The sequence below is a fragment of the Pongo pygmaeus genome, chromosome 4 (assembly GCF_028885625.2).
Source record: "Pongo pygmaeus isolate AG05252 chromosome 4, NHGRI_mPonPyg2-v2.0_pri, whole genome shotgun sequence".
NCBI lineage: Eukaryota > Metazoa > Chordata > Mammalia > Primates > Hominidae > Pongo > Pongo pygmaeus.
The window spans coordinates 35,818,785-35,832,975 of NC_072377.2; the positions used below are offsets into that span (position 1 = coordinate 35,818,785).

General features: G+C 36.9%; 1 protein-coding gene across 2 annotated transcripts in view; it reads left to right on the forward strand.

The window, feature by feature from the left end:
• The window catches only part of SPEF2 (sperm flagellar 2), a 202,500-nt gene that overhangs the window by 91,488 nt on the left and 96,821 nt on the right, over window positions 1-14,191 (forward strand). The window contains exons 17-20 of one of the 2 annotated variants that reach the window (XM_054487035.2): window positions 313-421; window positions 1,411-1,568; window positions 5,548-5,721; window positions 9,332-9,382. In XM_054487035.2, coding sequence (XP_054343010.1) covers window positions 313-421; window positions 1,411-1,568; window positions 5,548-5,721; window positions 9,332-9,382 — 492 coding nt within the window. Of the gene's footprint in view, window positions 1-312; window positions 422-1,410; window positions 1,569-5,547; window positions 5,722-9,331; window positions 9,407-14,191 lie in introns of both variants that reach the window. The other variant, XM_054487036.2, reaches the window with a different exon arrangement.

The window sequence follows — 14,191 nt, forward strand, 5'->3', positions numbered from 1 at the left end:
TAATTCTTTTCAAGTTAGTTATTCATGATGACCCATCATTTTCCATTCTCATCCATCATAGACAATCCTGAGATCCTCTACACTGAAACTACAGCTTCTCTTTAATGTTTTACTTATTTTCCCCAATTTCCAAGAAAACAATCGAATTCTTATCTCAATACTATACTCTTTCAACATCTTTTAAAATATTTTTAAGTAACACTGGACCAAATACAGGACCATATCTGTTTGGCATCTTTCATCAGTATATTTTAACAATAAGTAGCAACTTTGGTTTTGAAAACATCTAATTAAATAAATTTTATACCATAGCTGAAGAATTGTCCTGTAAAACTGCTCACGAAGATACCAGTCAACGTGTAGCTGCTGAAAACCAAGATAAGGATGGAGACCAAAATTTAAGAGACCATATACAACATAGGTTAGTTTTTAACTAAATGTTCTGCTTCTTGTTTCATGCTTTTTAAATAGATTGACAACCACTTTGGAATCATCAGATCTAGAAGAATATCTATTTCTTAGCATTCAGTCTTTTACGGTAAAAGAAAACTAAGTAGTTTTGACAATAAGTGAAATATTTATGTGCTAGCTTTCATATTTAGAGGGCAAGTCATTATAGTCTGAAAAAAAGAAGAATTAAATCAGGCAATACTTCCCTTTATGGTTACATGAACTTATAAGTTAATTATATGGAATCCTGATTCAGCATTCATTAAGGAAATGCCAGTGACGATGATGGAACTTCAAAAAGGTAGGCATCGGAGTGTAAACTATTTCTATTTTGCTAAAATAAAATTATTCTTTTGGTTGTGTGCGATTTGCCATTGGAAAGGGAAATTTAGACAAAATTAGACAATTTTATGAAACCCCGAAAAGTTTAACAATATGAAAAGAACCAGGGAAGAGTAATTTGAGCTACATTAAGGCTGTCTACTCTCCAGGAATTAAAAAACAGTTTCAAGAATTATTCCAATAACACTTTTGAGTAAAGTATATAAGTCTAAACCATCTATACTTACTCAAAGATCTCTTCAGTGTCTATCTCTGAGAAAAAAATAGATGACCTAGGTGCATCAGGCTGTAGCTACCATTCGAAGAGAGTTCAGAGTTATTCTACTACAAGCACAGATGATGTTTTCTTAGATTTTCACTTAGAGACCTGAACTTATACTAAAGGTTTTCCTGAATCAATGACATTTTCCTCTTTTACTCGCATACATCTCAAAAAATATGTCTTGATGACATTAAGTAATTTCTTCTGTAATCTAAAATAAATAACATTGTTTCTTTTTCAGATGCAATTATATTGGCAGCCTGTCTTTTCATTATGCATGTCGGATAATTTATGCTTAATGTCATTCTAATCTTTCGATCAGTATGAGATATTCATATCATATTTTGATCTTGCAGAATTATAGGCTTCTTGGACAACTGGCCTTTATTGGAGCAATGGTTTTCAGAGCCAGAAAATATTTTGATAAAAATCAATGCTGAAATAGAGAAGGAATCTTTGTGCAAAAAAGTAAAAGAAATTCTTACGACTGAAATAGCAAAAAAAAAGAATAAAGGTATTTACATTTGTTTATAGTTTTGAGTTTAGGCAACTAAAATGTGTGGTTTTTAATGAGTTTGGTAGAAAATGAAGATGTGATTGAAAAGTTCTTTTTTATCTTTGGATTTAGACTATCTACAAGTGTATTCTGCCTCTGGCTTTAGCTTTCTGTTGCATATGTTTCTGAATAAAAGATTTTTCCCTCTCTTATTTTAATCAAAAAGAGACCATCTCTCTGAAAGCATTGTTTTCATGTAAAAACAACAACAACAAAAAACCCAGGAGAGTTAAATTTAAATGTTAATTCACATTTTATTCTCTGTATATATGCAATCTTTATTTGTTAATTAGAAATTTTATGTAAAAAAATAATGAAAATTAGGGATATTGTAGATAAAGGTGAAGGTTTTACTTTGTTAGCTTTAGCATTATAAAGAAACTGTGAATTCTTCTTTTAGGATGGACACAATAGGCAATTTTTTCTCACATCCACCTATTTTGTTATAAGTTTATTTATTATTATTAAATTGATTATCAATTATATATTAACTTGCTTTCATGTTTTATCTTACCCACATAAAACTACACAGATCTCCTTCCTCCTTCATTCAACCAATGATAATTGCCCACTAACTTTTTATACTGTTATTGGAGCTTTTTATTGAAAGAGATTTTAACTTCAGTCCAATAGCATATTTCCATTGGGATTTTACCTTCGAGACAAGACTTGAAAACTAATCTTTCCCTTTTGTTTATCAATTACCCCAAATTATATTGGCAACTACCGTTTCTTGGTATAATAAAAAATGGTCAAAGTTAATAGTTTCGAAAGGATTCTAAATTTGCCTTGATAGCATACTGTCTCCTGTCTCTAAATTTGTGACCTAACTACCATAATGTGCCAGTTAACTAACATTTAAATAGCCCATAGACATAAACCACAATCACCATGGAAATCCAGGAGCTCACACTTAGACAGACAAACTCCTACATCTAAATGCTTACTCCAAAAACTACCAGCGTGAACCTTTTAAACAAAAAACAATCATATAGTATTTTAAGAGGCTTAACATATCATTTGACAGAATAGCAATCTTACAGAGTCTTGGTTGGGAAGCAAAAATAAACCAATTCTAACTCATAAAGGCTTGAAGCTACAGGTTAGAATCAGTTTGTTTTTGCCAACTATTAGACTCAACTTCAACATTTTCCTAAAGAGTTTGCATTCTAATATTCACTGACTACATTAATAGACTCAGTTATCACTTAAGATTTATATTTCAAACAGGTAATTAACAAATGTTTAATAATTAAAACAATAAACATTAACCTAGCCCAGTGCTCTGTATTAAATGTTCCGACTAAGTTAAAAAACTAAAAGAATGTGGTACTTCTATATTCTGACCACAATATACTGTTAAGTAGGGAAAAGCAGGTTACATATAAAATAGTCTCTTTTAAGGAAAGTGTACATAATTATGTATTAAATACATATGCACAGAAGAGTTGGGCAGCATATATAATACTTGATGGTGGAGAAGGAGATAGGACTTAAAGACACTTAACAGGCAATTCCCTTTTCTACTTGTCTTAATTCTTGGATGTTTAAAGCAATAAGGATGAATAACTTTAAAAATCAGAACTAAAACCCCTAATTTCCACTTCAAAAGAACATCTAATAGAATGAAGCCTCCTAGCTTGCTGAATTGAAAAGAGTAATGTAAGGGTGGAGTAAGCACATGTAAAGAGAAATAGTCATGCAAGAACGTAGGCATTCGTCGCCAGTGGTACATTGAGTAGAGCTGTAGGCCTCCGCAGTGTGAAGGGATGGAAAGACTGGGCAGTCAGGGAGGGTGTGCCAGGAAAGGTGAAACTTCATCACGAAAGGCAAAGGGTCATCACAATGATGAGAGCCTAGAAAGACTCCAGTCGGCCATGCTCCATCCCTCCAGGCATCTGGGCTAACCATCTCCTTTGACTGGAACACTCTTTCACCACAAATCCACGAGTCTCACTCCCTGGCTTGCTTCATGTCTTTGCTCAGACGTCACCTTATGGTTGGGCATACTCACCCTGGCAGTCTATCTAAAACTTAAGAGCTGCCCACAACACTTTGATCTCCCTTACTCTGTTCTATTTTTTTTTCCATAGCACTTATCACCGTCTTAACTCTTGTATAAATTAACTTATTCATCATATTTATGGTTTGTTTCCTACCACTAGAATGTAAGCTTGATAAGGCCATTGATTTTTCTGTTTTGTTTTACTGTTGTATCTCCAGCAATCAAAACTATTGTTTGCAATATTGTTATAATTATTATCATTAGAAATAATAATAGTTTTACTTTATTGTTGTAATCCTTCCTTTTCTTCAAGGCCTAATTCAGGTTCAATAAATGGTTGTTGCAGGAATGAATAATTGCTAAGGATTAATTGAGGATGTATATACTGTGCAGTATTCTAAGTGCTTTGTATTCACTTATTAAAGTTAATGATACACATTTCTTTCCCCTTCCATTTCCTCCTCACCCCCCGCCCCCCCCTTGTATTACATTGCCCTTTACCGTCTTTCTACACTTGTTCACTTTGCTTTCCCACTGGAAATTTTCAAACAAAATTTTATTTTTCTCTTCATCATTATTAGCTACTTCCAGATTATCACTTTTACATTTGGCACCCACTTGCTAACCCCTTCTCCATACACACAAATACACATATATTCCTCATCACCCCCATGCCAACCACCACTATCACCACTCCTACCATCACCACTACCACACCACCACCATCACCATCACTATCACCACCACCATCACTACCACCATCCCCACCACAGCCATCACCACCTCTACCTCCACCACCATCACCTCTACCAGCACCTCCACCACCACTACCACCAGCACCATCACCACCTCTACCTCCATCACCACCAACACCATCATCACCTCTATCTCCACTACCACTACCACCACCACCATCACTACCACCATCCCCACCACAGCCATCACCACCTCCACCACCATCACCACCACTACCACCAGCACCAGCACCACCTCTACCTCCATCACCATCATCACCTCTACCTCCATCACCATCACCACCATCATCACCTCTATCTCCACTACCACTACCAACACCACCATCACTACCACCATCCCCACCACAGCCATCACCACCTCCACCACCATCACCACCACTACCACCAGCACCAGCACCACCTCTACCTCCATCACCATCACCACCATCATCACCTCTATCTCCACTACCACTACCAACACCACCATCACTACCACCATCCCCACCACAGCCATCACCACTTCCACCACCATCACCACCACTACCACCAGCACCATCACCACCTCTACCTCCATCACCATCACCACCATCATCACCTGTGTCTCCACTACCACCATCACTACCACCATCACTACCACCATCCCCACCACAGCCATCACCACCTCCACCATCATCACCAGCTCTTCCTCCACCACCACTACCACCAGCACCATTACCACCATCACTACCCCTACCTCTGCCACCATCACCACCATCATCACCATCATCACCACCACCACTTCCACCACCCCCATCACCACCACCACCATCACTACCACCACCACTATCACTACCACCATCCCCACCATAGCCATCACTTCTACCTCCACCACCACCACCATCACCACCTGCACCACAGTCAACACCACTGTTATTAATACCACCACCACCATCACCACTACCACCATCATCACCACCACTACCCATCAACATTACCACCACTGCCATCAAAAGGCAAGGGCAACCATATTTCTGACAAGGGAGAGAAGACTTGAAATCTTAACTTTAAGGACTAGATGATTTAAGGGAAAGCCCTAAAGCATGAATTAGCTTTAAATACATAAGAGTGTTTTATATTAATTTAGATTTCTCTTAGTTCAAGTGAAATAGTAGATGTCTAGAGTCTCTAATGAAGGTCAATTCTTATCATCCTTTTGAAGTTGAGAAGAAATTAGAAGAAAAGGAAGCTGAGAAAAAAGCAGCAGCTTCCCTGGCTGAGCTTCCACTTCCCACACCTCCTCCCGCTCCTCCTCCTGAACCAGAAAAAGAGGAGGAAATTCATCTGCAGCATGTGCCTTCAAAAACTCCTACTGCAAAAGGAAAACTTCAATCAGGTGATTGACAGAATGATTTATAATCCTGTTTTTCAGTTTCTTATTTTTACTCAGTAAAGAATTATAAATTATAGTCTATCTACATTCAGACTTTGGGCAACTTCAATCATATGAAACAAGGCTTTGCACTCAGATGGAAGTGGAAAAGCCCTCAGAGTAGCTAAAAGCGTAGTTGTTACAAAGCCCAGGTCCTTCGCTGTGTAGGAGGAGACATGGAGTCATTACACCTAGGTCTACTGATTAGAGTAAGATCACAGACAAGAAGAGGAAAAGGCACAGAGTAACAGGTAACTTCAGGCAGATCAAGAGGATACACGTCTGTGTGCTGAACTACAGATTTACATTTATGTAACAAGTAAGAACATCTTAATAAAATAAGAATGAGTATGGCTGGTTTTCCACCAGAAAAAGGGAATGAATTAACAGCAACCATTAGAACTAGAAGTTATAAGTAATTGTAAATCTTCAGGACTATGTGATTATAAAAGTATAGAAACAAGCTCCTGCCATCTCAGTAAACATATATTTATGGACATAGAGATAAAAAGCCTAGATAGAGAACAATTTTAGTTTAAGTTTTTTCTAGATCCTTAACCGCTAAGGACCATAAGTCTAGCATTAAGTGGTAGACAGTGAATATAATGACAAAAGTGAAGTGCTTAATTATTGTAATGCATGATATTGGTAGAGTGTCAGTATCCATTTGTTTGTGTATATAAAACAAATGAGGCTCTGGTTTCTAGTTTCAGCTTTATAAATGGCTGACTGTGCAGTTACACCATGTCTACCTAAGGATCTTTGATACTGTGTCATGACCACATTTCTAAACTCCATAGTCTTTCTGCCTCATGGAGATTTGAGATAGGTCTGAATTTTTTAAATTAAACTTATTCATATTAAACAAAGACATTTGAAGACGTTAGTAAGATATATTATGATATATGGTCTTTAATAAGACCATTTCACTCCAGGAAATTAGAAATTAACTACAGGCAAATTTACACACACCCTAAAAAATGCTTTTATCATGTCAACAATAAAACACAAAGACATGAATTAAATATACACCCTTTTCCCGCTGTCTCATTAGGAAATTAAAAAACAATTCAGAGGTCTGGAGGAAAATGGAAATCTTTAAAATGCTTTTTAGAACTGGGGAAGACAGGCCGAATGTGGTGGCTCATCCCTGTAATCCCAGCACTTTGGGAGGCTGAGGTGGGCAGATCACCAGAGATCAGGAGTTCGAGACCTGCCTGGCCAACATGGCAAAACCCCATCTCTACCAAAAATACAAAAATTAGGTGGGCGTGGTGGCAGGCACCTGTAATCCCAGCTGCTTGGGAGGCTGAGGCAGGAGAATTGCTTAAACCCGGGAGGCGGAGGTTGCAGTGAGCCAAGATCGCCCCACTGCACTCTAGCCTGGGGGATAGAGTGAAATTCTACCTCCAAAAAAAAAAAGAAAAAGAACAGAGGAAGACAGTTTTCACAGTGGGTCAGGAGAGCCTAGAATTATCGAATATGGTCCTTTAACCTATAGCTATGGCTCTAGGTTAAAGCTCCTCCTCAGCTTGCTCCAGTCAAGAGTATCTATGTATTTGCGCCATTTCCTGAAACCAGACTCTAGTGTTTCTGATCAGGACCAGCTCAGTCTTTAAGATTCTGAAGTTTGTTTGCTATTTTATAATTGTATTCTTGAATACTGTGCATTGAAGAAATAATAAATCTATTGTTGCTTTAAAGAGTGGTTGTACTTGTCTTTTTTTTCCCACCAAGGTCAGGGCTAGTGCCTGATATTTAAGAATGTTTAGAAAGGTTAATCTCCAGAGTCCTAATTGCTGCCACCCAACCTCACTGGGATGGTCACTGGTGGGGCAGGAGAGCAGACAGCACTGCCCCTGCAGCTCAGGGAAGCTTGGTTAGGCAATTTGAGAGAGGAACATTTATCACAGGTTTTTAAAATTTTTTGTGTAAATAATTTACAAATTTTCCAAAATGGAACATTTTTAGAACTGAAAGCCTGAGGCTTCTGAACATGCCCTACTCAAACATCTAATTACAATCTTCAGCGGAAGTTGAGATGAAAAGAGGAATTATTCACTAAAAAACCAATAAAATTTTTAAAAAGGGCTAGAGGAGGCATAGTACATTGAATCCTAACAGTTATTTTGTTAAAAAATTGTTCTATATTTTATTCAGTTCCATATTTTATGTCTGCTTCCATTATACTTGGGATTAAATTTGAAAAACTCCATAGTTATGTTCCACTGAAGGGTCTGTTATCAAATGCAGTATCAACTGTCAGTATTTAATTGAGAATTAGTTCTTAGTATGGCACAATAGAATAATACTACCTATACTTCTGTTTAGGTTTTTCTTTCTTTCCCTCCCTCCGTCCCTCCCTTCTTTCCTTCCTTCCTTCGTTCCCTCCCTCCCTCGCTATCATTCCCCCTCTTTCTTCCAAATTTAGTGGTCAACTATTTGGATTTTTAAACATTCATTTAGAGAGATTAACAAAGTCACTTGTCTTATTTCTGTGGAATCTTGGTTGTCCTGTCTGTGATATTTAAATGTAAGTGAGATCTGCTAGGCATTTATACATTCTTGTAACTATCACTTCTAAATACAAAAAAATAGGTTAAAGGGAGTCTGTCTCCATCACAGGCATTTCAATTGCCATACTGGTTCATCCTTTAAAATGAAGGAAAAAACTATAGCCCAGGACCAGGGAGGAAAATAATTAAATTCATTTGGTAAATAATGCAGGATGTAGTGAATTTTTTTTCAAGGAACAAACTCATTAATTGGGGCATCTCCAGATTATCAGTTTTCCAATTTCCCCCTTCCAATATATTTCTGAACTATATCCAAGGGAATTTAAGATAAATATACTCACATCATTCTTTGCATTACAATTACAGTCAATGAAAAATGTAGAAGTCACAAGGCAACCAAGCGTGTGACCAAGAGAAGTTCAAGGGTGCAACATATCAAAACAATGTGGTTGTTTACCTCTTCTTCAAAGTGTTTGGCCATCATTTTTATTTTATTATTTTATTTATTTATTTATTTAATTTTTAGAAACAGGGTCTCACTATGTTGCCCAGGCCATACTCAAACTCCTGGGCTCAAGCCATCTTCTAGCCTCAACCTCATCAATAGCTAGGACTACAGGTGCATGCCACTGTACCTGGCTTTGGCATCATTTTTATTACAGATACAGTTGTCTTGTTGTATAGGCACATTCAGTTGAAATAAATCCAAATACAGCCATATGCTCCAAATGGATTTGTGATTATCTTTTAAAAATGCCACAACTAGTTCCATTAAAGAGTTTATGATCAAATCCACTACCAAATGTTTATATTAAAGTTAGGACTAAACATCTCAATGTGACAGAATAATGCTGCTATTAGAGCTATCATTCCAGAAGTTTCAACCCATAGTCTGTCTTCAGGATAATTTTAACTCAAAGTAAAGACCTGAGCCATTTTATGCAGTTCACAAATGTAACTGTTTACCTATGGGAAATAGCATTAGCTTGCTTACAATCATATAGCCCAGGCTATTGAAGTAAATCATCAATGATTTTTGTGTGTTGAATTTTGTTTAGAAGCCCCGCATGGTAAGCAAGAATCTCTTCAGGAAGGAAAAGGGAAGAAAGGTGAGACCGCACTCAAAAGAAAAGGTACAGCAGATAAAAATAAATATAATTACATGTAATTCTGCATTTTATAACTATCTCAGTGAAAATAGCTAGATTTGTATAGTAGTTTACATTGACCACTTCTCTCAGGCATTTGTAAATCATAAGCCTTTGCCAAAGAATATAGTCTCAAACTTTCTGCATCCTGGCGCTTACCAAAGGCCCTGCTGAGAAAAGTGATGCTTGCAGGGATAATATAGACAATATCTAATATACAGAATATCCATTTATCAGAGATATTTTAGCTGTTATCCTTGGGCTAAGCTGTGCCATCAGAAAGCTACATACTAAATCAAGTTTTCTTGGACCCCTTATTGAATTTCCTTCACTGATAAGCACTTTGGTAAAAAATAAAATAAAAATCTTACATTACCTTAGAACATTTACAAAACTAAGAAACGACCCTTGGTACAATACTGTTAACTAAAGTAGAACATTTTATTTTTGCCATCTATTTTTAGTGGAACTCTTGAAGTTTTTAAGACCTGTCTACATTTTTTTGTAATCCTTTAAGCCAGTAATTTATAAACAATTAAAAATATGAACTGGGGCTGGGCACAGTGGCTCATGCCTGTAATCCCATCACTTTGGGAGGCTGAGGTGGGCAGATCCTGAGGTCAGGAGATCGAGACCATCCTGGCCAACATGATGAAACCCCATCTCTACTAAAACAATACAAAAATTAGCCGGGCATGGTGGCACACACCTGTAGTCCCAGCTACTCAGGAGGCTGAGGCAGGAGAATCTCTTGAATCCAGGAGACACGGAGGCTGCAGTGAGCCAAGACTACACCACTGCACTCCAGCCTGGGCGACACAGAGATACTCTGTCTCAAAAAATATATATATTTTTATATATATTTTATATATAGTACATATATTATATATAGTATTATATATTTTATATATATATGAATTTGAATTAACAAATGTTTACAGCTTGATGTAACTTCTTGGTGTAATTACATACTGGCAGCAGATTTTAATGATTTTACTTTGTTCTAAATTGTATCTCATGCAAGGGATTTTAATTCTTATGACTTGTTTGAGTTTCTTCAGAGAATTTTTCAACGATCAAAGAGTAAAGAGAACCTTGCAAATATTTTAGAGAACTTTGAGTTACTTTCCCCACCCCCAACCCCACTCCCTGCTTTTTTAAAGAATTATAAATTCCCTGGAAAATTTATGTCATGCATACACCCTCAATAAGTAAACTTTTAAAAGCCTATTTATGAGGGCTGGTGTCCCTTTTAGGGTATCTGGATATGTACTCTGTAACTATTTTTTTAACAGTCAGGTACTTTTAAGTTATCTATTTGAGCATTAACAGGTTATTTTTGTTGATGTTGTTTTATTGAAAATTCTTTTGACCTGGCATTCGTATTTGGTATTTACTTTGTATTTTTTTTCTCAATATTACATTTCCATGGCCTCAGTTCTGAAATGCAAGCTATTAAGTCCAGCTTGTTTTTAGGTTAGGTTGGTTTGTCTTTTGGGTTTATTTTTATTTATTTATTTATTTATTTATTTATTTATTTATTTATTTGTCCCTGACTGCTTCCCTACTGCCCAGGTATCTTACAATTTAAATTAATCTGGTAGCGTTGCATTGCTTGCCTTTTTCAATTAATTGTAAATGCCTATGGTTTTATCCATGCCACACTATCTCTAAAATATCAGCCTTGCAAAGTTTTTCTTCTGCATAATGTTTGATTATGAAACAATAATGTTTGATTTTAAGTTGTTTTTTCTTGTTTTGAAACAGGGTCTCACTCTGTTGCCCAGGCTGGAGTGCAGTGGTGTGATCATGGCTCATTGCAGCCTTGACCTCCTAGGACCAAGCAATCCTCCCACCCCAGCCTCCCGGAGTAGCTGGGACAACAGGCATATGCCACCACGCCTGGCTAATTTTTATATTTTTTTGTAGAGATGGGGTTTCAGCATGTTGCCCAAGCTGGTCTCAAACTCCTGGGCTCAAGCAAGCTCCCCGCTTCAGCCTTCCAAGGTGCTGGGATTACAGGCCTGAGCCTTCATGCCTGGCCAATTTTAAGTTTTTATAGAATTATTTATTGTAAAGAATTTTGTTAAGAACAGTTTTTCTGAAGACTATGTTTTCACTCAAAACTCATTAATGACTTTCCTTATTTTTCTAATTTAGTAGGCCAACTTTAATGTCCATTGAAATGAAATAAAACTTCCAGTTAAAAAAAAAAAAAGTCCTCCACAACTTAACATAGCAGTGGAGGTGAAACTTTTATTATACCAATAATAACCTGGTATTATATTTTCTGAAGGAATATTATGCCCACTACATCATTCAGTGGCTCCTATATGAAATCCTAGGTGATAAATTTCGTTCAGAATCAAGGGACAGGAAAATGTCTCTTCCTCTGGGTGATTAGATAATGGGCGCCTCTAAATGAGAGCATTTTCCTTTGCGTTTTGGCTGACTAAAAGTTCAGAAAAAAAACTCATGGCTCAGGTGTAGTACCTGTGCAAGACCTAGATCTCCATGTCTGCCTTCTAATTCCTCTCCTGATTTTGAACTTCTACTTAAGTTATATTTTTCCTGACCCTAGTTTCATTTATGTTCTTTTTTCCATTTTACTTTATTTCTGTGAAATAGGGGGATATAATTTCTAAAGTAATTGATAGTTGGTGAAAGAAAATCCCAGGCTCTAAAAAGCGTATCAGTTAGATTCATATTGAAGCTGCTGTAGCAACCAATTAACTAAAGATTGAAATGCAGTTATGGATGCATGCAATTTACTGCTTCCAGGTTCATTCAAGTGGCATTGTCATGAAGTATGTGTCTTTTTTAAACTGTTCATCACAAATTGCCAGTGCTGTTGCAGTCCAAGAGCATGTAATGTTCAAAACATAAATGCTAAAATAGACGTTTGGACATTTAAATATATATAACCATGATTCTCAAAGAGAATCTCACCCTTCTCTAATTATATGATATGATGGGTTTATATAACTAGAGCTAATTGGTGAGTTAACACTGAGATAAAAGTTTTAGTAAAAATTTTAAGGGCTATAATTTATGCTCAGCTCTCAATTGTTTACTAATAGGATAATTTTCATATTTTACATTACTCATCCCTTTTTTCTCATCAGGATCAAAAAAGCAAATGAAACATCATTATAGAATTATTGAAAATAGAAATTAAAAAGACTTAGGTATATTAGGTACCAAAGCATCAAATTAGACATAATTAACACATGTTCTAGGAGCATCCTTAATAAAAGCATATGGACTCCAAACAATTCATAAGCAAACACAAGTTCAACAGCAAAATATATACATTGGAGCCATGTAGTTAGCTCAAATTAACTACAAAGACTTCCAGATATTTTTTGCTTTTATTTTACTATTCTATTGCATTAAATAATATTTGAAATAGGTGAACTCTCAAGATTTAGACATCTTTATGTTACATATAAATAATGTGGTTTTGGACTTCCTTCTTGTGGAAGAAATGATTTTATTTCTTAGTATTTCAAATTAACACCATTGCAGGTGAACACCATTAATTGTTCATCTGTTTATTTCACGGGCCATTTGATACCAATTATATTTAAAGAGCCTCTTAGTTGAGGAACCATCTACTTTTTCCTTTCTTCAAACTTATTAATTCCTGCTGTCGATGTCTTTGATTCATTTATATTCTTATCTGCATATTAGATCAATCTCTACCCTTCTCCCTCCCAAATCTTGACACTGAGATGCCATTAACAGTGGTACTTAGAGTGTTCTTAAAAAATTTCACCTCCTCTTGAACCCATTTGCCACTGTCCCATTATGTTTCTTCATTAAACAATGGCTTTTCAAACATATAGCCTTGCCCAGGAGAGATGTTAATTAGGAGCCAAATGAAGAAAGTTTTCAATAATCAACTAAATTCAGAAAATGCCAAGTTACATCAAGTTAAAATGTTTTTAATTACAGGATTTTTTTTTCTATAACAATGTGCATTTCAAAGGGAGCAGGAGACACCATATGTAAGATCCCAGGGCATTTTGGCTGCAGAATTCTTCTCCCTTGGAGGAATATCTGTTGGGACCAGAGTTCTCTGGAACAAACACTTGGAAATCATGCCATCTTTAGTTCTGATGCTTTGCCACATGTATTAGTGTTAGTATTGTTCCTGTGCTTGCCTTCTGATTTGTCTTACAGGGCCAATTATTGTAGGTGCTACCAAGCCACTTAAAATAATAAATTTAGTATCAATGTTATAAGCATTAATGTCACAGGACTTTTCCTTAGTTCAGCTAAAGACGGGGTTCTTGTCCATCCCATGGCCATGAAAATTTAGGCTCACAGACGGCTTAAAGGGTGAGTAAAACAGGGTTTTATTGGGTGAAAAGGGAAAAAAAGAGGGAAACAGGGACTCTCGCAAGGCCAGAGTCCCTCCGCTAGAGCCCTTCCTGCCTGGCAGTTTGAATCCCAGTTTCCACACAGGAAAAGGAGGGGCCAGGCTCCTCCCCACCGCAAATGATGTGAACTTCCCAAGGCTCCACCTTAGTGGGCAGGCTGGTTGGAGTTTCCCCAGGGACCCCCTGCCACCTGGCTGTCTCATTCCCCTCTCTAAAGAAGTACATCTATCTAACTGTTGTTAGATTAAGGATAAGGACGAAGACCGCTCTTAATGCTTCCTGCTGACAGGGGGCGCTGTTTTGGGGAAATGGCAGTCAGAGCTCCCTCAGAGGCCTATTTAAGGGTTCCTAGCAGAAGGGGCCATTGTCAGAGGCTCCAGTTGCA